The sequence below is a fragment of the Dama dama genome, chromosome 8 (assembly GCF_033118175.1).
Source record: "Dama dama isolate Ldn47 chromosome 8, ASM3311817v1, whole genome shotgun sequence".
NCBI classification, from domain to species: Eukaryota; Metazoa; Chordata; class Mammalia; order Artiodactyla; family Cervidae; genus Dama; species Dama dama.
In genome coordinates this window covers 28,673,859-28,695,823 of record NC_083688.1, presented here as the reverse complement: position 1 = coordinate 28,695,823, position 21,965 = coordinate 28,673,859, and the positions used below count along the sequence as shown (strand labels likewise).

General features: G+C 49.9%; 1 protein-coding gene across 2 annotated transcripts; it reads left to right on the top strand.

The window, feature by feature from the left end:
• The first annotated feature begins 406 nt into the window (after window positions 1-406).
• Window positions 407-21,681, top strand: RUFY4 (RUN and FYVE domain containing 4). Of its 2 annotated transcripts, none has more exons than XM_061148774.1 (12): window positions 407-478; window positions 1,675-1,802; window positions 1,908-2,014; window positions 3,602-3,727; window positions 4,042-4,148; window positions 4,429-4,572; window positions 5,154-5,223; window positions 6,409-7,056; window positions 7,787-7,893; window positions 14,986-15,132; window positions 20,214-20,324; window positions 20,890-21,681. In XM_061148774.1, exons 2-12 carry the CDS (start codon window positions 1,757-1,759, stop codon window positions 20,990-20,992), a joined length of 1,716 nt encoding a protein of 571 aa, XP_061004757.1. In that variant the 5' UTR covers window positions 407-478; window positions 1,675-1,756; the 3' UTR covers window positions 20,993-21,681. The 2 variants fall into 2 exon arrangements, with proteins under 2 accessions (XP_061004757.1, XP_061004756.1); XM_061148773.1 differs by having other exon boundaries at window positions 1,651-1,802.
• Window positions 21,682-21,965: the final 284 nt, after the last annotated feature.

Here is a 21,965-nt window from a genome sequence, read left to right as displayed (position 1 = left end):
GTACCACACTCCAACTAAGTGTCAGTGAAGACCAGCGGGGTTCCTGGGGGCGGCATCATAGCCCCTTTGTGCCACCTGGTGGCGATAAGGAAGAAAGACAAGAGCAAGTGACCTTGATGAGAAGCGGAAAGAACTTGCCAAGCACTTGCAAAGCAGCAGTTGCCTCTACCTCTGGGTCCCCGTCCCTGTTCAGCCAATGAGTGAATCTACCCCTGGTCTGCCTAAGAGGAACCGTCTCCTATCTCACCACCTGCCCCGGTGCCCTTGACCCTGCCTTTACCACTTCTGCCCTGTGTACAGTCTTCCGTTCCTCCTGCTCTGAGCAAGATTTCCCCTTCGTCCAGGGTGCTAGACTAGGGTGAGTCACTTCCCAGGCAGCAAACTCTGGGAGTGGCTGTACAGAGCGCTCAGTCACAGATGACAGGCTGAGACTGCAGTGCCCAAGCTTTCCATGTCCCAAAGAGCCAGGCCTTTCCAGGTGAGTAGCAAGGAGATCCCTGGGTCTCTGGGGGTGGCCGGAGAAAGGGAGTGATGCCAGGAGCAAGGGCAGAGGGATCCTGGATAGAGATGAGGAAGGGGAGGCAGCCCAGCTAGGTGTTTGTGGATTTCAGAGTCATTTGGGCTAAAAGGAGCTACAGAGACCCTCCCCCCGACCCCTTGGTCTACAGGTGGGAACATCCAGGCCCACGAAAGGTGAAGGATGTGCCCCAGGTCACACAGTGAGCTCGCAACAGGGCCAGGTTGGAGGAGCAGGACTCTTGACTCTCAGCACCATGCTCCCTGAATGCCATCCCCCCAAGCCTCCCTCACACTCTCTTCCGTTTCCTTTTCACTTCCCCTCCTCTGCATCCCAGCGCTCCTTCACTCCCACTCACCCCCAAATTCCAGCCACCACAGCGTGGGAGGCAGGACGCCTGGCTTTCCCACCCTGTGTCTGTCTTTACCTCCGATTCAGAGAAGAAGCCCACGGGCCCTAGGGGCCACGTTATTCCTCTCTGAGCCCCAGGACCCACTGTGTGTGGGGCAAACAGGCAGAGGTTCCCTGGGGAGAGGGCAGCAGGATTAAAACCCTGCTCCTCACAGCCCACACCCCAGCATTCTAGCCCAGGCCCCTCTCTGGGGGCTTGCCTTGCCTCTGCTTCCTGCCTCCTTTTCCTCAAAGAACACACATTTTCCACTCAGCTGGGGCCCAGGAGAGAATGAATACGTGTCCCAAGGATGATGACTATTAGGGCAAGGCCCCCTGTGGGGAATGGGGCCTCAGCCCAGCGACCACATGGCTTGCACACATGAGCCCTAACAGGACTGCCCACCGCCAGGCAGGGTGGAGAGCATGGGCCCTGCGGGCAGGGACCTGAGTTCAAATTCTAGCTTCATCCCTTAGAGTTTGGTGACTTTGGATAGAACACCCTCTCTGAGTCCCGCCTCTCCTCGTATAAAATGGAGTTAATAACCTCCCAGGGTTACTGTGGGGACCAAATGAGACAAGGTAACAGGCAAGGGCACAGTACCTGCCTCCCAGGAACGGCTCCCTGGGAGGTGGGGGAACTCCACCATCCTCCTCCCGCCCTGTGTCGCAAGAAGGAGCTGGGCTTTTCTCCTACCGGTGGACTCGCCGTGTGACCCCAGAGATGTCACATTGTTCTTTAGGCTCTGATTCTTCCTTTGTATAAGGAGAGCGCTAAGGCAGCTGCAACCGGAGGCTCTTTCCCAGGCCGGTATTCTAGACCATAGGAATCACGTCCTTCAGATACTCATGGCAGAAGAAGGGGCTGTCCTCAAGATGACCAGGGACCTGAAGGGTGAGTGTGTCCAGAGAGAGCTCTGGGACGGCACTTGGGGAGAGGTGAGGGGTCTCGGGAGCCCCACTCCTCTCTGAGGTCTGACGTCCACCGTCCTCCCCACAGCTGCTGTCTCCGCCATCCTCCAGGGCTACGGGGCTGGGCGGCAGCCGGTGACGGATGCCAGTGCTGAGCTGCACAGACTCTGCGGCTGCCTGGAGCTTCTGCTGCAGGTAGGTCCTCCCCTCCCCGTCTCTCCCATCTCTCCAGGTCCCAATAACCAGTAACCGAATGGTTTCCCAGGCGCTGAAGGAAGAGCCCCTGCCACTCTTTGGGACCACACACTACCTCGTCTCTGTGACTGTACGTGCACACTCAGTTGTGTCCGACTCTTTGCGACCCCAAGGACTGCAGCCTACCAAGCTCCTCTGTCAATGGGATTCTCCGGGCAAGAATACCGGAGTGGGTTACCATTTCCTACTCCAGGGGATCTTCCCGACCCAGGGATCGAACCGAAGTCTCTTGCATCGCAGGCAGATGCTTTACTACTGAGCCACTGGGCCCTCCTCTCTGTCAATCGGCAAATCCTCCAGACATTTCACCTCACTCTTGGAGGGAAGTGAACCAGAGCGAGGCTAGGGTAGGGTTGGGTGGGGCTGGAGGCAGCCTCCTGCCCTAAAGACAAAGGTTTCAGAGACACGGATGTCCCTGGGCTGGTCCTCCTCGCTGCTGGTTACAACCTCAATCATCAGTAGCACTAGCTTTTATTGAGCACCTACTCTGTGGCCAGCTAAACCTTTTATATGCCCACCTTGTTTAATTTGGGCTTCCCTGGATGGCTCAGATGGTAAAGAATCTGCCTTCAGTGCAGGAAACCCAGGTTCGATCCCTGGGTCAGAAAGAGCCCCTATTGAAGGGAATGGCAACCCAGGCCAGTATTCTTGTCTGGAGAATTCCATGGACAGAGGAGCCTAGTGGACTACAGTCCATAGCGTTGCAAAGAGATGGACACGACTAAGCAACTTTCACTTTCTTTCTTGTTTAATTTTTCTTCACTGTGGTGCTTGATGACCAGCCCATCCCCAACCTCCCACACACATCCCCTTCCTACTTCTCTATGTGGGTGTAGATGTGTGTGGTGTGAGTGTGCATGTACGTGTAAGGTTTGTTTGTGTGTGGCGTATGTTGTGTGCCTATGTGGTCTCCTGCCAGTCTGCCCCTCACGTGCTGCACGCCAGTCACACCAGCCTCTTCCTAAAGCACAGCAGGAAAACACCTACCTCAGGGCCTTTGCATCTGCTGTTGCCTCTGCCTAGAATGCTCCTCACCCAGAAATTTGGATGGCACATTTTCCTTCAGATCTGGACTTGAATAACCCCTCCTCAGTGAGGCTTTCTTGAACCACCGTAATCTACATTTTTAACACACACCACACACACATCACACACTCACACACCCCACACACATCTCACATATGTATGCACACGCCACACACTTTCCATTCCCTTTCTCCAATTTATTTTTTCTCCTTATCAGTCAGTGCAATCTAATGTACTATCTGTTTTACTTATTCACTTTGTTCATTGCTATATCCCCATTCATTCTGTGATGAATGAATGAATGAGAACACCAAAGCCTCTGAAAGATCGAGCAGCTTGCTCCTGATCATACAGCCAGCTAGGGCAGACCAGGACCCTCAGCTGGCTCTGTCTGCACGAGCCCCTTCCCTGCCACCACATGCCCACTCAGCACGCTGGATGGCAGAGCGGGTTCTGGCAGGAAGCATTTCCACACTTTTCTTTCCGTCTTCTTGCTCCCAGTTTGACCAGAAAGAGCAGAAGAGCTTCCTGAGGCCTCGGAAAGACTATTGGGACTTCCTCTGTGCAGCCCTGTGGCAGCAGCGGGGGGACACGGAGCCAGTCCGCTTCGTCCATTCACAGGACAAGGTATCCAGGGCCGGGTGGCAGGGAGGCTAGCCTCAGCATGGTAGGGTCCTGCCCCTAGGCCCTTGACAAAGATGGCTCAGGGGCTGGAGGGGACACAGGCCTGCCCGAGGTCCCCCTTCTCGCCCATCCCTGCTCCACTGACCATAGCAGCCCTCACCTGGTCCCCACCTGTCATTAGCCCTGCCCTCAGTACCCTTTCCTCCCACAGCCTTGAGTCCCAGGACACCCTTTCTCATCAACCATTCAGTCATTCCATCTTTTCTCCCTCTGTCCTAACACCTCCATCTGCCCACTTGTCCGCTATGCACTCTCAGTTGAAGACTCCGCTGGGGAAAGGCCGGGCCTTCATCCGCTTCTGCCTTGCCCATGGACAACTGGCCGAGTCCCTGCAGCTCTGCCTCCTGAACCCAGAGCTTACCAGGTGGGTAAGAGCCTCTTTACCCCAAAAAGGATGATTTGATGTCAAGGACAAATAGAGGAAGAGTTGTAAAGGGAAAGTGAAGGAAGAAAGGGCAGAGGGGGAGGTTAGAGCCCCAGTCCGGGTAGCATCATGATGCTTGGGCCTCCTGGTCCCCAAGGCCCATAACCCTGTTCTGCAGAATCATCCCGATATGGGGTGCAGTGGAAGTGGATTCTCTGAGGTCGGGGGCGGCAATAGCACCAGAACCAAAGGCCAAGGGCGTGGGTCATTGTTAACGCAGGGAGTGGTATGGCCCCCGGAGCCCTCTGGTGTGCCCTGAACTCCGGGAAGACATCCTGGACTCCCTCTATGCTCTCAACGGGATGACCTTCGACTTGGACCTGCAGCGGCCAGACTTGGATGGGGCCTGGCCCATGTTCTCAGAGTGAGTGGGGTCAGCATGGAGGGAAGCTTCTTTTCAATGCCTGCTCGCAGTACCACCACCCGCCCAAACTAACCCTAAGCCCTCAGTCCCTAGCCCCATCTTTTCCTCCCTCCTTTATTGCTCCCTGAGCTCCCTCTTCTCCACCTCCTTAGACTTCTGTCTTCCAAGTGTCATCTTAGGATGCCCCATGATGCTGCATTAAAGAGTTGCTGGATTGTTGGGGTGGAGGAGGCAATGGCACCCCACTCCAGGACTCTTGCCTGGAAAATCCCATGGATGGAGGAGCCTGGTGGGCTGCAGTCCACGGGGTCACTAGGAGTTGGACACGACTGAGCAACTTGGCGGCGGTGGAGGATTGTTGGGAAGGATGAATGGATGTTGGGATGGAATGGAAGGATGGATAGAAGGTGGGATGCATGGGTAGATGGACAGAAGGAATGCATGCATCAGGGTGGAAAGGCAGGAACTCAGGAGGGTGGGTGGGATGAATGGGTGGCTGAAAAGATGGGGTACCCTGCATCCGAGGACCAAAGCCACTGCTGGAGAGAGACCTAGCGTCTCCCTGTCTCTTTCACTTTCAGATCCCACTGCTCCAATTCCAGCCGGACCCGGGGAAGAAGACCCAGAAAGACCAAAGATTCCCTGAAGGAGGTGCCTCTTCCCAACCTGCACTCTAGTTGCCTCTTCTCTATCTCTGTTGGGACCCCCAAGTTGAAAAGTAACTGAGCCCTGACCCAGCTAGACAAAGACGGAGAGGCCAACTTGTGGACCTCAGGAGCCACAGTAGCATAGGCTTATATTCCTCAGGTGGTGAGAATATCTACCAGAGAGAGAAAGGAACCACAGGCAGCACCTGCAGGCACCATTGAGGGCCCCAGGGAGGAGGGACGCCTGGGGAGGGTGACGAGAAGCCTATAGGAAACAGCCCAGGGAAACCACCTCTGCTGGACGGTTTGCAAACATGTCAGTTCAATTCAGAGAGTAACTAAAGAGCCAGATTGCCTGCTTCATATCCCAGCTCCATCCCTTACTAGCTATAGTCCTTGGCACAAAACTTGGCCTGCCTCACGGGGTGGGGGCGGAGGTTGTGACGATGCCTCAGCCCAGGTGCAGCGCAGGGCAAGGCTCCTGCTACACACCCACTAGGCAGTAGCTTGTGGTTCTCATCCTTCCATCGGCTTGCTTTGCACCACCATCCTGCCAGCTTCCAGGACCGGGGTGCAGATACTATAGCTCCATCTCGGATCTTAAGGAGTTCCAGATCTCTTCAGGGAGACAGACCCTAAAGGAACACATTGCAACACACATTAAATGTAGTGACCAGACACACCTAGGAACATGGGAGTGCTGAGAAGGCTTCCTGACAGAGGTGGCTCTTAGGGGCTGTTGGTCTATTTAAGCTTTCACCACAACCCTGTAAGGAGATATTATTATTCCCATTTTACAGATCAGAAAAAGGAAACACAGAGAAGGCAAGTTCAGGGGGAGGGGGAAGGTCAGAGGAGAGTGGTGGGAAGGACTTAGGGGAAATCAGATAGATGCAGAAGATGAAGATAAAGGAGGGAGGAAGATGCAGACTGGAAGTGAGGAAGGAAGGGGCATTGAGAAGCACTATTGCTCGCTGATGAGATGAAAGCCCAGGCCTCGGGTCACCTGAGGTTGTCAACACTGAGATTCCTGGGCCCTACCCCAAATCTCCTGAATCAGACTTCTAGTGGGAGGACGCAGAAATTCATATATTTAGCAAACACACTAGATTAGGGCTGTGGCTTCTCTCATGCACCAGGATGTTGAGCTGGTGCTGAGATTGATGATGGGTTTGGGGCTTCTCTGCAGATATCAGCCACATATGCGAACTCCACAGAAGTCCACCTAGAGGAGCCACACACAAGCCAAGCCAGCTGTCTGCAAGATGCACCCAGGGAAGATGGGTTGGCTGGACTTCCCAGGTCCCAGCAACACAGGCATCATGCCCACTTTTTGGAAAAGAAGAAGGAAGATCCCAGGAGCCTTGGGTCCCCCCCAAGCATGTGGGAACTAGAGGGGGAGGAGTTTCAGCAAGACCAGGAGAAAGGAGCTCCAAGGACAGGGATCTGCCTGGCGGACTCAACACCCACCATCCAGGGACAGGGGGAGGGGGCCAGAGATACCCTGAAGGAGGTGATAGGGTCAGAGGCTGAGAGCAAGGGAGCTTTTCTGGGTATGGAGGGCCAGAGGACAGCAAAGGGGACTCATGAAGGGGAAGCAGAGGGGAGTCATATCCATAGACTGCTGGCCTCCAGCCCCAAAGGGACAACAGGGGGTGTAGTGTCATGGGGCAAGCAGGATGGGAAGATGCCTAGTATCCCAGGGCAGCTCTGGGTCCTTCAGGACCTGGGAACCAAGGAAGACTCCACCGCAGAGAAGCCTCAAGAGCAGACAGGAGTGGCCAGTGTGGCCAGGAGGGAGGAACAAGCAGAGATGGCCTTGCAGGATGTCGTCAAGGTGAGAACATTTGAGCTCCATACTTGTCTCTGCTCCCTGCTCTAATCTGGCCCATAGGCAGGTGTCTTCAAGGGTGGCCCTGGGCCCCTTCTGGCCCATAGCCTAATTTGTATTGGTTCACACAGAACCATTATGATTTAAGGATACCATCTGAAGTTCTTTGGTTCATCACATGAAGAACAAGCATTCTTCAATTTATCACAATCCCCACCTCTCCCTGTTGCCTCACACCAGGCCCACATTGTTCATCCTTGCTACCTGCTCAGCCCCTGTAGGCATCTGAGTTTGCAATCCCTTCCCAAAAGTTCTTCAGGGCAGTTGCTTGACCTCAAGATCCATAACCCTCTTTATTGGCAGATTTCTTCCCAATATCTAAGTTCTGCTGTTGCAGGCCCCACCCACCTCATTGCTCCTGTGGCTGCTTCTCTTCGAGGTCACCCAAATTGTTTTCAAGCCTTCCTCCAACATCCTCCCTAGGCAGAGGCTTCCAGATGCTTGCCGTCAGTGACTTGGATTTTTTAGTGAAGGAAGAAATCATGGCTCCAGGTTCACCCAGGGGCACAGCCAGGCACCACAGCTCCCAGGGCTGTCCCCAGTCCTGCGCTCCACCCAAGGGCTGTTTCACATGACCTGGGGTCTCATGGGGGTGTTTGCCAGGTCAAGTCCTGGGCTGGGGTCTCTGCCCTCCTCCTTCAGTTTCCATTGCCTTTCACCCTGTCCCCACCCTCAGAGCCTCAGACATGGGCTGCAGAAAACCCAGGAGCAAGCCCAGCACCAGGAGCAGCTGCTGAAGGAGCAGGAAGGGGAGCTGAAGGCACTGCAGGAGCAGCTCAGCAGGTAACCTAGGCAACCAACATCACAACTGGGTGTGGGAGCCGGGAGGTCAGGGGGCAGGAGGCTCGCATTCATGGTCACGCCAGCAAGCATCTTCTGAGCACTTCCCGTGTACCAGGCCTTGTGAGGGCACAGCTTCGGGGTGCCTAGGTATACAGAACACTATTCCTGCTACCCCTTGCCAGCCCCCTCCCTCGCTGGCCTCCCTAAGTAGCCCCAGGAGAGCTCTATGCGTTCCTCCCTCCCCTCACTCCCCTTTGCCACTTTCTGCTGCCTCTTCTGGGTTCCCCTCTCTCTTTTCCATCCACGAAGCACCCCCCTCCACCACATTCCTGCCCCACTCTCTCTCTGTCTCCCTCTTTCCCTCCGTTTGCCTCTCCTTTTCCTTTTCCCTGTTGTACAATCTCTCTTTCACCCTCTTGATCATCGTCATCATAACTATCATCACAGAGGACATACATCCCTGGCATTCTTCCAGGTGCTTGCTCCTAACAACCTCAGGAGATCAGTCCTTCAAGAGTCCCCATTTTATAGATGAGGAGGCTAAGGCTCCAAGATGCTACACAACTCACCCAGCATCAGCTAGTCAGTAGAGGAGGTGAGATCCAGACCCTGCAGCTGACTCCAGACCCAGTGGGCTAAAGGCCACTCCTCAGCTGGGATCCCCTATGCCTGTGTACCAGTCCCCCCCATCTCTCCCTCTCTCAGCAACCAGCACATTCATCTTCCCATCATCACATCCACCTCAGGGGTCCCAAGTGCACATTTGTCTCTGCTTTCCCCCATAGCCTTTCATTTTCTTACGCTCTTGGTCACAATTTATTTTTAAATTATGACACCTCGCGAAGTTCATCCTTGGTCTGACTCAGTCTCACCATGTGTCTCTCCCTTGGTGTCTGTGTGCCTCGGTCAACCCACCGGCCTTGCCCCTCCCATGTGGCTGACACCTGCCCTAACCCAGGGGAGCCTGCGTAGCTGTGATTCAGACTGAATCACAGAGTCATCTACTGACTGCTTAACAGGCACATAGAGGCCTGGGACCCAGGAGCCAACCCCAAAAGACCCCCAGGGACTCCTACCACCATATGCTCAGCTGAGTCCTGTGTTTTTTTTCAGCCAAGTATCCCGTGATTCAGACCCTAAGTGAGTGCAGGGACCTTGCCCACCCAAGGCCATTTCTGAGGACCAAGACAGGCTGCAGGGAGAAGCTGGGAGGTTCTGGAAAGACCACCCAGCCCCAGTTGCTCCCTGAGGCTGTGCAAGCCCTTGTCTCACAGCCCCCTGTTCTGCCCCTGTTATCCCATCCATCACCCAGTCATTCCACAAACACTCCACATGCCCACTCTGTGCCAGGCCTGTTCTATGTGCTATGATAGTTATGATTATGATGGTCAAGAGGGTGAAAGAGAGATTGTACGACAGGGAACCGGAAAATGAGAGGCAAATAGGAAAAGAGAGAGACAGACAGACAGACAGAGAGAAGATACTTTCAAGGATAAAACGCAGAATGCTTGCCCTTGTGGAGCTTACACACCAGTGGGAGAGGCAGTTAATAAACACAAGCAAATAAAATACACAGGGTGTCAGATTGTGATGAGTTCTAAGAAGAAAAAAATTAAAGCAGGAGAGAGGAATGGGAAGTGACAGGGGTGATACTTTAAATGAGGTGGCCTCACCATGGGAGGCCTCCCAGGAAAGGTGAAGTTTGAGTTAAGACCTGAAGGAAGTGAGAAGGAGCCATTTGTATATGTGATAGAAGAATGTTCCAGAGAGAGGGAACGGCAGGAGCAAAGGCCCTGTGGTGGGAATGGGCATGGCATCAGGAGTGCCACTATAGCCCCAGTGGCAGGAAAGGGAGAGAGGGTGTAGGACAAGGTCAGTGGGAAACCCTAGTGGGTCATCAGAGGACCTTGGCTTTGGCATGACTTTGAACCACTGAGTCTCCTGAGCAGAGGAGGGACACGATGTAACTCTGCTTATTAAAAATATGTTTCTCTGCATTTAAAAAACAATTCAGGGGTTTTTAGTGTATTCACAAAGTTGTGCATCCACAATCAATTTTGGAATATTTTCATCACCCCAAAGAGAAACCTGGAACTCATTAGCAGACACTGCCCAACCCCCTTCTCCACCTTCTAGCCCTGGACAACCATTAATCTGCCCTCTGTCTGCACGGGTGTGCCTGTTCCAGGCTGGCCTGTGCTTTCAAGGACTCATGCCCCCGGCTCCATGGAGGTAGTCTACAGGGAATCCAAGCTGGAGGTGGGGAGACTGATAAGGAAGGGGAGCTGGGATGTACTGGGGGTGATGGGGGTGCAGGGAGCAGCTGGATTCTGAAGTCAGGCTTCCCAAGGCACTGGATGTGGGGTGAGAAAGACGGAAGTTGAGACTGACTCCAGGCCTTCGGCCTGACTAACTAGAAAGCTAGAGTCATTGTGTGGAGGAGCCGGCTGGCAGGAACAGTTCCGGCACTGGGTTTGGAGCATGCCAAGTTCGAGACCCCTGATAGACCCCAAGTGGAGCTTTGGATGGGTGGTTGAGTGGAGTGGAGGAGGGAGGGTGGGCTGGAGGACTCACTGGAGAGTCACTGGAATGCAACAGAAGCTTCCGAGGCCAGGACAAAAATGTGCCCCTCTGCCTCCTGGGAGCCAGGAACTTAGATCCCGCACCCCTGGGAAAGGAGCCGTGGGCTTAGAGCTGGTGACAGTGTGTCCCCACCAGTGAGAAGGGCTATGGGGCCCAGGCAGAGAGTGAACAATGTTCGCTCTGCCTCTGTCGTGGCCACAGGCGGGGAGGGCACAGCAGGGAACAGGACAGGCACATCTACTCTCAGAGGCCTGCAGAGACAGACAACAGATCAACAAATAGAAATACAGTTTTAGACAGTTAGGGGCCCTGCAGGGACCAGAGAGAGAGAGGAGAATCATCTAGAATTGGAGTCAGGGAAGCGCTCTCTGAGGAGGTGACATTTGAGCAGAAATTCCAACCACAGGCAAAGCTGGACCAGGCAGGTATCTCGAGAGGAGTCCTGCAAGCAGGAGAACTGGCAGAGGCAAAGGCCCAGGAGGTGTGAGCTTGGGGACAAGCAGGCATGTGGCTAGAGCAGAGACCTCCACGTGCTCTAGAAGCAGGGTTGTGAACAGGAGGGTCTCAGGGTCTGACTTGGGTTTCTGAAGGATGGCTCTGATGGGGAGAATCGACTCAGGATGGGCAGGGTGCAGAGCCCCAGGCTAGACCCACAGGGGAGACACAGCAGGCCCCAGAGCAGACCAACCCAGGGCTATAAATTTATACCTGGGCTTTCCATACCCGCTTCCTGGCTTTCTGACTGTGTGGCCCTGGGTCCCTCTTCAGCCTTAGGTCCCTGATTTGCAAAAGGAGATGGTTGACTCTCTTCCAGGTCAGATGCTCTGTGAGATCTTCTTTCCAAGCAGATCTGCCCCCTGGGGTAACCTCAGAGCAGAAGGGATTAGGACAGGTACGAGTGGAAGGTATTCAGATGGGGAACTAGGTAAATATCCCTTCTTCCCCCCGTCTTGGGTGGCAGCACTGAGCTCCCCAGAGGCTGCAGCAGGACCGTAAGGATCCATCCCACTCTCCTACCTGCTGTCCACTCAACCCTGGTGCCACAAACCACTGGTGACCAGGGTACAGCATGCATGCAAGTGTGGGGAGGCAAGAGATTAGAGCTGAGCAGGCCTGCTCTCAGATTTCTGCTCCCTCCACTTAAGTTGTGTGACCCTGGGCAAGTGTTACTCCCTCTGTAAAGGTCTGTTTTCTTTCCTGTAAAGTGATGATCATATCACATGTCACATAAATTTGTGAAAGTTCAATGAAATAAGGCCATAAAGCACCAAGCTCAGTGCCAGGCACATAGTAGATTCTCAATAGACTTTAATTCCCTCCGTGTTAAGAGGCCACACCTCTTGCCCTAGGAGTGTCTGTGGTGGTGGTGGTTTAGTCTGTAAGTCGTGTTCGACTCTTGCGACTCCATGGAATGTAGCCTGCCAGACTCTTCTGTCCATAGGATTTTCCAGGCAAGAATACTGGAGTGGGTTGCCATTTCCTTCTCCAGGGGATCTTCCTGACCCAGGAATCAAACTCAATTTGCCTGCATTGCAGGCAGATTCTTTACAGACTGAGCTATGGAGGGAAGCCCTTAAATACTTAAAATGCTTCAGTAGTTTCCATGGCACTGAGATCAAAGTCCACTCCTCCTGGAGCACTGAGGACTGCTACCTACCTCCCACCTTGCCTCCTGCCTCCCCACCCCACTCCAACCCCTGTATAGCATTGGCCAAAAAGCTCATACAGGTTTTCCCTTAAAGCTTATAAAAAACCCAAACAAACTTTTTGGCCAACCCAATAGTTTTGCGTGTCCTTCTTTCATTTCCTCAAACAAGCAAGTTCTTCCCAACTTGCAGAACTTGGCATGTCCCTTTCGCTGGCTCTGCAAGGCTGCTTCCTTGTCTTTCAGATCTGCTTAAAGGTCATCCTGTCTAAGACCTCCTGAGTGCTCCCTCAGCTCTGCGTCTCTGCCCCTCCTTTGTCGTTGTCACACACTTAATTATCTTATTGGTCCATCACTCATTTTGACCACTGCCCCAAACGTGCTATAAGCTCCACCAAGAACCTTAGGCATTGCTGTATTCCTGGCACCTAACACAGTCACTGGTACACAGTAGGTGCTTAATTTCTTGCCTGGAGAATCCCATGGTCAGAGGAGCCTGGCGGGCTACAGTCTATAGGGTCACAAAGAGTCAGACACAACTGAAGTGACTTAATAACAGGTGCTTAATAAATCTTCCCTCTAACCCCAAAGACACTGACTAACCGCAGTGGTCACATTAGGGCCTGCGCTGCCCACACCAGAGGCCCTGGGATCACTGGGCAAGTAACTTAGCTTAGGAATATGAAATCCTAATACTAAGAAACGAAGAGGCTGAGGGCTAGAATGTTTGTTAAGTCACTCTTCCCTACGGCTGCAGGGACTGGCCTTTCTGGATTTCGGTGGCTAGTTGTTGTCCATCTGATGTCATGGCCCACCCAGTTTTCCTCCCTGCAGCATGCTATGGCAGAAATTCTTAAATTAATAATTCAATTCATTGTCAAGCCTTTTCCCCTAGGGGCATGGGTATACACACACAAACATACACACACACACACACACACACACACACACATCCAGAGGTCACAGAACAGACACCACCATTACAACACCCACCTGTCTGAACAATGGAGTAAGAGGTGAGGGCGTGGAGCTAGGACCTTTTTATTTCTAGTCCATTAGATTTCTTAGAAACTTCTAGGAAGCCACTAAGACAAAAGGAAAAGGCAAGAATAGAACTGAGGAGTTTCCAAGCCCAAACTGAAACAGAAATTTAAGAAAGCCATATGTTTAATATGACTTTTTTTTTAACTGAAAAGACAATGTAATGCAATTTTTCAAAATATTTTAAAGCCAAAAAGTCACTTCAAATCCTACATCACTTACAGCTGTCCTCAAACACCACAGCTGTTTTCAGCTGGCGCTGCCCATTCAGCCTGTGTTCCCAGACACTCACTTCCCCCAGAGATCAGCCAGGATTATGAGCATGCCTTTCCAGAAAATTATACTTTAAAATGAAAATGTTAAAGAGAGAGAAGAAGAAGGAAAACAATTGAAAATATTGGCTTGTTCTCTCTAAAGGTACATGCAAGGCTAGACCCTGTTTTCATTGCTCTGATCGATTGATGAGTCAGTCTGTAGGTGTCAAGTCACACAGTGTTTTGTTTGGTGTGATGTGTGTGTTGGGTGGTGAGTGTATGTGGTGTGTCATAGGAGTTATTGGTGTGTGATGTGTTGTGAGTATGTGTGAAGTATGTGTGTGTTGTGTGGTGTGTGTGGTATACATGTTATGTGCATGTGTGTGATGTGTGTTATGGTGTGCGAGTTGTGTGTGTGTGTGATGTGTTCTATTGTGAGTGTGTATCTCTAGTGGGGGTGTGGCATAGGTATATGTGATGTGTGTGGTATATGTGTAGTGTGTGTGTGCTGTGTTGTGAGTGTTGGTGGTATGTGTGTACGGGATCTAGTGTGGTGTGTGCGCCTATATGTGTTGTGAATGTGTGTTGTATGTGGTGTGTGTGCTGTGTTGTGAAGGTAAGGTGTGTGGGATGTTGTGTATGGGTGTATGTGTGTGTGGTGTCTAGTGTAGTGTGTGTGCCTGTATGTGTTGTGAATGTGTGTTATATGTAGTGTGTGTGTGTGCTCCATTGTGAATGTATGGTATGTGGTGAGTTATGTGGTGTGTGTATACAGTGTGTAGTGTGTGCACAGTATGTTGTAAGTGTGTTCAGTGTATGTGTGTGGTGTCTAGTGTGGTGTGTGCCTGTATACATTGTGATTGTGTGTTACATGTGCTGTGTGTGTGCTGTGTTATGAATGTATGGTGTGTGGGGTGTGTGTAGTGTGTTTGCTGTGTAGTGAGTGTGTGTGGTGTATGTGTGTGTGGCATCTAGTGTGGTGTGTGCACCTGTATATGTTGTGAATTTGTGTTCTATGTGGTGTGGGTGTGCTGTGTCGTGAATGTGTGGTACGAGGGATGTTGTGTGGGGTATTATATGGTGTGTGCGTATAGTGTGTAGTGTGTGTGTGCTATGTTGTGATTGTATGGTTTGTGATGTGTGCATGTAGTGTGCGGTGTATGTGTGCTGTGTTCTGAGCGTGTGTAGTGTATGTGATGTCTAGTGCGGCACGTGCCCCTGTGTGTGTTGCAATGTGTATTGTATGTGGTGCATGTATGCTGTGTTGTGATTGTATGGTATGTGGGGTGTTATGTGGTGTGTGTGTATAGTGTGTAGTGTGTGTGTGCTATGTTGGGAGTGTGTTCAGTGTGTGTGTGTGTAGTGTCTAGTGTAGTGTGTGTGCCTTTGTGTGTTGTGGTTGTGTGTTATATGTGGTGTGTGTGTGCAGTGTTGTGATTGTATGGTGTGTGTGTGCACTTCAGCTGCAGGGGCACCAGCAGCTTCCTGAGTGGGGCTCCTGTCACTCAGCCCGGCTCAGACACACATGCCGCACCGTCCCCCCAGAACTCAGCCCTCCTCTGTGCCCAGGTGTCAGGAGGAGAGGGCCCGGCTGCAGGCGGAGCTGGAGCAGAAGCAACGGGAGGCTGAGAGGAAGGACGCCGTGTACGAGGAGGAGCTTGGCGGGCAGCGGGACCTGGTCCGAGCCATGAAGAGTCGGGTGCTGGAGCTGATTCAGTAAGGGCGGGACCCAGGGGTGGGGTGCAGGAGAGGGCATGGTGTCAGGCATGCCCTCTGGACCTTTGTGTATACCAACTCATTTCCTTCTTTCAGCCACCTCTGCTGTTATCCCCATGTCACAGATGAGAAAACTGAGGGTCAGAGAGGCTGACTTGGCCACCAAGGACACACAGCGTACAAATTGCATAGAGTTCTCTGCCTCTAAGGCAAGCCCCCCTCCAACCCCCACAAACACACGAACCAACCAAGGTTAGGAGAAGGGAAGGGAGCCCAGAGGTTAGCTGGGAGGTAATCTCATGTCTTATACCTGCCTGCCTGCTGGACTTCCTCAGACCACTGGGCCTATGGCCTGTCCTGGATCAGCTGTCCTGAGTTCCAGAGGCTGAGCTCACCAGGACTCATCCCAAACCACTAAACTCGCTGAAGGGTAGGAGGAAATGCGTAAAACCTGCTTTCTACCGTTAGGTCCAGTGAGGAGATAATTCCCAGATACACAATGTTCTCTCACCTCGTTCAGAAAATACGAGACTGTTGGACTCAGGTTCCCTTAGAACTGGAAGGCTGCTGAGGGATCACCTAGAAATAAATCCTCTTGCACAAAATCCAAGTGATTAAAGGTGAGACAAGGGAGAGATCAGCCAGGAAAGAAAGAAGAATTTAAGGAATAATCTCCCCTGAGGAGCTGTCAACTGGGAAGAAGCTAATAAAAAATTAGCTATATATCTCACAAAAGAATTTAAGGTGGCTGACAATAAGACATATAGACAGAGGGAGGGAGACATATATATATATATATATATACACACATATGATTGTTAAAGAAAAATAGAAGATTTCCTGAAAGATGAAAAAGATACTCCTGAAGTATCAGGTTTAAAACTTAACTCTGAACATCTTGGTAGCAGGATGAAAAAGAGAAATGCAGAAAGTTTCACCATCCATTCAAAGGAGCAATACCAGTTCACCAAGAGAGACAAATGTTTTTCCTAGTGCTAAAGAAATTAATCACAAGGTCACAAGCCACATTGTACAATGTCCCTCCCAGAAGCATTATGGAAGACATGGCCCTAAGCCAAAAAAAAAAAGGAGGGTGGAGCAAGAAGGTTGACTTCTGTGTCAAGATGGTAGACTGATCACATGTTAGTTACTTAGTTCAGTCGCTCAGTCGTGTCCGACTCTGCGACCCCACGGACTGCAGCACGCCAGGCCTCCCTGTCCATCACCAACTCCCGGAGTTTACTCAAACTCATGTCCATTGAGTCAGTGATGCCATCCAACTTTCTCATCCTCTGTCATCCCCTTCTTCTCCCGCGTTCAATCTTTTCCCAGCATCCGGGTCTTTTCAAATGAGTCAGTTCTTCACTTCAGGTGACCATACATTATCCAGCCTCTCTCCTGAGATCTCACTAGAATGATTGTAAAGGAATAAAACAGAGAGAAAGTTGGAGGAGCCAACCACGAGTGAGAGATAATAGCTAATTTCCAGAAGCCAGAAAATAGATGGAGAAGTGGATACTGAATTTAGCCCAAGTTAGTACTCCAGGGCCCAGAGACACCAAGAACACAGATGGCAGAAGGGAGATGTGGGGCAGAAACTGGGAAAATTTACTGATAAAGTCATTAGAAAGAGCAGTGTCCATCCTGCTCTGCACAGCTGTGGAGTGTACAATGTACAGTACCTTCTGCCTGCTTCCCCAACTACAGAACATCTAAGAGTGAGGGGTCTATCATCAGGCAAATAATTAAAAGTTGATGTGGCAGGTAGCACCCTGCCCAATCTGCCCTAAAGTGAGGCTACTAGTCAGCCACCCCCATCTATGCCTTGGAACTTTAACAGCTTTTATCACCTCTTTATTAAACATGAAATGACAACCAAGGATACCCAGACATGTGAGGAGAGCCTAGAAAATAGAGGGGAGTGACAAAGATAAACAAACAAAAAAGATCCATCGTCCATGATGCTATGAAAAGCAACCATCAAAAGATGAGAAACATTCTTGGAAATTAAAAATATGATTACTGAAATGTTTGAGTTCACTCGGATTGGAAAAGAAAGATGGGGCAGTCTCTCAGAACGTATAATGAAGGCACAGATAAATGAAGACATGAGAGAAATAGAAACACAGAGAATCAATCCAGGAGTTATAATAACTTCTCCAACTGACAGGAGTTCCAAAAAAGGAGAGAATAAAAAGGAGGTGATTATCTAATAAAAATACGAGATATGTTGCCAGTTCTGATGGGAGTTGTTTTTCAGATTTAAAGATTTCACTGAGCAACCAGCATAATAAAGGAAAGGCGCAGGGTAAACCACGTTTAGATACATCATTGTGATATTTCATTAAAATAAAGATAAGGAGAATATCCTACAAGACAAGTCCACTTGTAAAAGAAATAGAACCCAACAAATTCTAAGGGTTCAGAGACATAGGTTTCAATGGTTAAGACGCAATGGTGTAATGCTTTCAAGTTCTCAGAAAAACTGGCTTTTGCCCTTGAATTCTACATCCAGCCAAACTATGAAGCAAGTGGGGAGGTGGTGGAGAAAAGACATTTTTCAGATAGACAGGTTACATAAAATTCACATCCCACACAGACTTTCTTCGGAAGTTAATTAAGGATGTGCTCCAGAGAAACAAGGAAGTAAGCCAAGAAAGGAGAAGATGTGGAACTCAGGAATAGTAGCTCTAGCCCATGAGGAATGGAAAGGGAATTCCCATGATGACCAGTGAGCAGCAAGCCCAGGAAGTAGTCAGTTCAGACTACAGCAGAAGTATGGAGCGCCCAGGAGGGAGTTCTCAGGAGAGAAAAAGCTTCAGTAGAATATCTGAGATGATGAAGAAGGGGGTGGGTGCGGATGAGGCTATGTTAAATGCAAGTCATGCAAGGAGCAAAGAAAAGTCATTAGAAAGTTCCAGAAAAATAAAAATTTCCAAGAAAGGAAATATCACAGAACACAGTTCCAGGTAATGCAATATATTTATATATTGTCTAATAATGTAAATACTGTTCATTGATTATTTTCAATATTAGAATCAATCTAAAGGTAAAGCACAGAAAACAGTTATAATTATAGAACAAACCTAACTGTTACTACCTAAACAGTGTCAAGTATATAATAGGATCCAACAGGAATTCCTGTGAAGATGGAAATGTTCTGCATTTGCCATGTCCAATACGGTAGCTACTAGGAGGAGAAGGGGACAACAGAAGATGAGATGGTTAGATGGCATCACCAACTCAATGGACATGAGTTTTAGTAAATTCCGGGAGTTGGTGATGGACAGGGAGGCGTGGCGTGCTGCAGTCCATGGGGTCCCAAAGAGTTGGACACGACTGAGCAACTGAACTGAACTGAACTGAACTGAGTCCCTGGTAGCACCTGAGTACCTCAAAAGTGACTGGTGCAACTGAGAAACTGAAATTTTAAGTTTATTTAACTTTAAGTTAAATAAACTCCTGATATCACTTATATGTGGAATCTAAAAAATACAACAAACCAGTGAATAAAACAAAAAGAAGCAGACACAGATATAGAGAACAAACTAGTGGTTTCCAGTGAAAAAAGGAGAGGAGGGAGGGGCAATATAGGGGTAGGGGACTTTTTTAAAGGAAGTTATTATGGCATTATCGTGTATGTGAAACTTTTGAAAATTGTAAAGTACTGTAGAATTTAAAGAATCTTTCATTCAATAAAAATAATAATAAGACAAAAAGTTAAACATATACCTAAATATCCACATATGGCTAATGGCTACCATATTGGATGTTGCAAGAGTAGATGACAAATTAGGAGGTGGAGAAGGAGGAGCACTGAAGAGAAGGGATGCTGACACCATCTTATTACAGAATGGCAGTTGTATGATGCTGTCTATAGTTAATAGACAACAACAGTTAATGAGTGAGAAATAAATGTGTGGGTATATTCTATAAAATTCCAGTAGTAACCAAAAAAGGAACCAAAAATGGGGATATAACTGCATTGAGAGGAAGGAGGAGTTAGTAAGGATGGTAATAAATAGGCTGTATCCTGTGATATCAAGGAGCTCTATGAAAAGATACTCTCTCTTGATAAATCAAGGTGGAGGAATATGAGCGCATTACTTAATACGGAAGTAATATCAAGGGAAAAAACCTAAAGGATGTAAGAAGTGGTTTGCCACTGAGAATGGGAAGGAGGTATATCGATTTCCTTTTGATATAATTCCTTCTGGACTGTTCAGTGTTTAAATCATGCCTGTGTATGTCATTTTGGTAAAAATGTTAAGCAACCCATATTCTTAAACATTCTTCAAAAAAAAAAAAAACAGTGAGGATAGTTTTGCGGGAGCATGAACATACCTAACTACAAAGCAGTTTGTACTGAGTGCCAAACAAAAATAATAGGCGTATATGCTATAGGAAGCTGGGGCAAGAGCCCCCTGGGGCCTTTCGGGATCAAGGAGCATTTCTTGGAGGAGGTGGGATATGAACAAATTCTTAAATAATGGGTCAAGATTATGTTGGGTGAAGGCAGCCTGAGTGTCATCGCCCATCTCCCCAGAAAAACTGGAGACTCACTGATCTCTCCTGTGTGTGTGTCTCACTGTCCCGTCACTTGTCTGCCTCTTTCTCCCTCACTACGTCTCTTTCTTGGTCTCTCCATCTTGCTCCGTATGTCTCTCTCTCTGTGGCTCTGTCCCTGTCTGTGTCTGCATTTTTCCCCTGTTCTTTCTCTCTCCCTCCACAATGATCTCCCTGTCTCCTCTGTGTGTCTGTCTCCATCTCCAACTCCCTGACTTCCTTTCTCTCTCTCTCTCTCTCTCTCTCTCTCTCTGAGTGCCTGTATCTCTTTCCCTCCCTGTCTCCCTCTCCATTTCTGGGTCTCTGTCTTTCTGCTCCGCCGTTTCGCATCTCCTTCTGTGTCTCTGTGTCTATCTCTGTGTGACTCCCTCTGTTTTTCTCTGTCTCTCCCTCTTTGTCACTGTGTGCCTGTTTCTATTTCTTCATCTATGCATCTCCATCTTTCTCTCTTCCTCTGTCATCTTCTTCCTCTCTCTCTCTGTCTGTGTGTGTCCCTGCCTCCACTTGCCCATCAGAGAGAAGGATATCCTGTGGCAGAAAGTCCAGCATCTCTCTTCTGTGGCCCCTGGATGCTGTGTCGTCTGCAGCAAGATCTTTGGCCGGTTGTCTCGGCGGTACCCATGCAGGTAATGGGTGGGGTACAGAATCCTTCCTCTGGGACAGCCCAGTTTCCACCAGCCCACAGCCCCATGCCCACTCCAGAGAAGGGAGAGACACAGGAACTAGGCATTTGGTGAAAGGCCTCTTGAAGCTGGCCACTCATTTTACCCAATACTTAGCAGAGACATGAGCAAGAACTGTAGAAAGGGGGCAGACAAGGAATGGACTCAACAAGATGGGACAGGGTGACCCTTCCAGGAGCTGACTGCTTAATCGACCAGCTAATCTCATCTGGGAAGAGAGTTCTTGTCCAAAGGAAGCTGCTGTCCTCACCTTGCCCTGGGAACATGGTGAGAGGGCAGACAGCAAGAGAAAGGACAGTGGGCCATCAGGAGAACCTGCCATCTGGAGGACCCGGGAAGGGTGGGGCATCAGGGCACCTTTTAGGAAAGAGAAGGCCTCCTGAGGTAGACCCAGGGCCGTTCAGCCAGAAGATGAGAAATGCAGAGACAGATACAAAGATGCGCAAACTTCATGGCCCACCCCCCATATGCACCCATGTGCACCCACGCTTCTGCATCTGCTCCCTAGGCTCTGCGGAGGCCTGGTTTGCCATGCCTGCTCTGTGGACTACAAGAAGAGAGAGCGCCACTGCCCACCCTGCTCCCAGAGGAGAGATGCCCAGGTTCTCTGACCGAAACCCATCCAGGACTGGCTCCTCCATCCCACCCGACCCCTCCCCTTGGCCCTTGCCGGCCCTCTGATCTGACCAGTCCTGCCGCCTAAGGCAGACAGCTCCTGAGTGGACAGACCGTGGTGTGGAAGGTGGAAGGAGCCGGGGTGGCAGTCAGGAAAGAGGTTCTAACCCTGCATCTCCCACTGATGAGCCGGGTGACTTTGGCAGAGCTGTCAGGCTTTTCTCGTACCGTGAGAGAGTGGGTGCCATCTTGGTCTAAAGTCCCTTCAGGCTCAGAACGTCTTATCCAAGAATAAGACCTGGCGGTCCAGGTGTTTCCCCTCCACCCTCATTCCTCAGTCAGCCCACCCTTCACGATGCGGGGGAGCTTCCTGTCTGGAGTCTGCTTTGGGGGTCTATGTTGTATTTTATTTCTAACAGCTTTCTTCAGGTACTATTAACATATAATACACTTTACATAAAATCTGATGGTTCTGACTTTCATACACACCCTGAAGCCATCACTGTATTCAAAATAACAGACACGTCATCCTCAGCCCTGGTTTCCTTGTGCCCTTTGTCATCTCTATCCCCAGCCTCTCTCCATCCCCAGGCAACTATTTACTTGCTTTCTGTCACCAGAGACTAGTTTGCACTTTCTAGAATTTTGTACAAAAAGAATCATACAGTATGCACTTTTTATTATCTGCCTTCTTTCACTCGGCATAATTATTTTATCATAAAATACTGTTGAGTAGTAATTCCACTGCATGGATATACTGAATTGGTTTACACATTCAGCTGTTGCTGATACTTGGGTTGTTTCCAATTTGAAGTTATTACAAGTAAGTTTCTTCTCATCACATGTGTACATATAGTTGTGTAGAGATATACCTTTATTCCTCTTGGGTAAATACCTCGGCATGAAATGACAAGGTATGGTAGGTATATGTTTAAATTTTAAGAAATGGCAGAGTTACTTCCCAAAGAG

Bases quoted from the DNA above. Each gene is read 5' to 3' on its own strand.
- RUFY4 (XM_061148774.1), top strand. From the start codon at position 1,757: ATGGCAGAAGAAGGGGCTGTCCTCAAGATGACCAGGGACCTGAAGG. The intron at 4,573-5,153 runs GTGAGTGGGGTC...TTTCACTTTCAG, and splicing joins GCCTGGCCCATGTTCTCAGA to ATCCCACTGCTCCAATTCCA. The intron at 7,894-14,985 runs GTAACCTAGGCA...CTCTGTGCCCAG, and splicing joins CTGCAGGAGCAGCTCAGCAG to GTGTCAGGAGGAGAGGGCCC.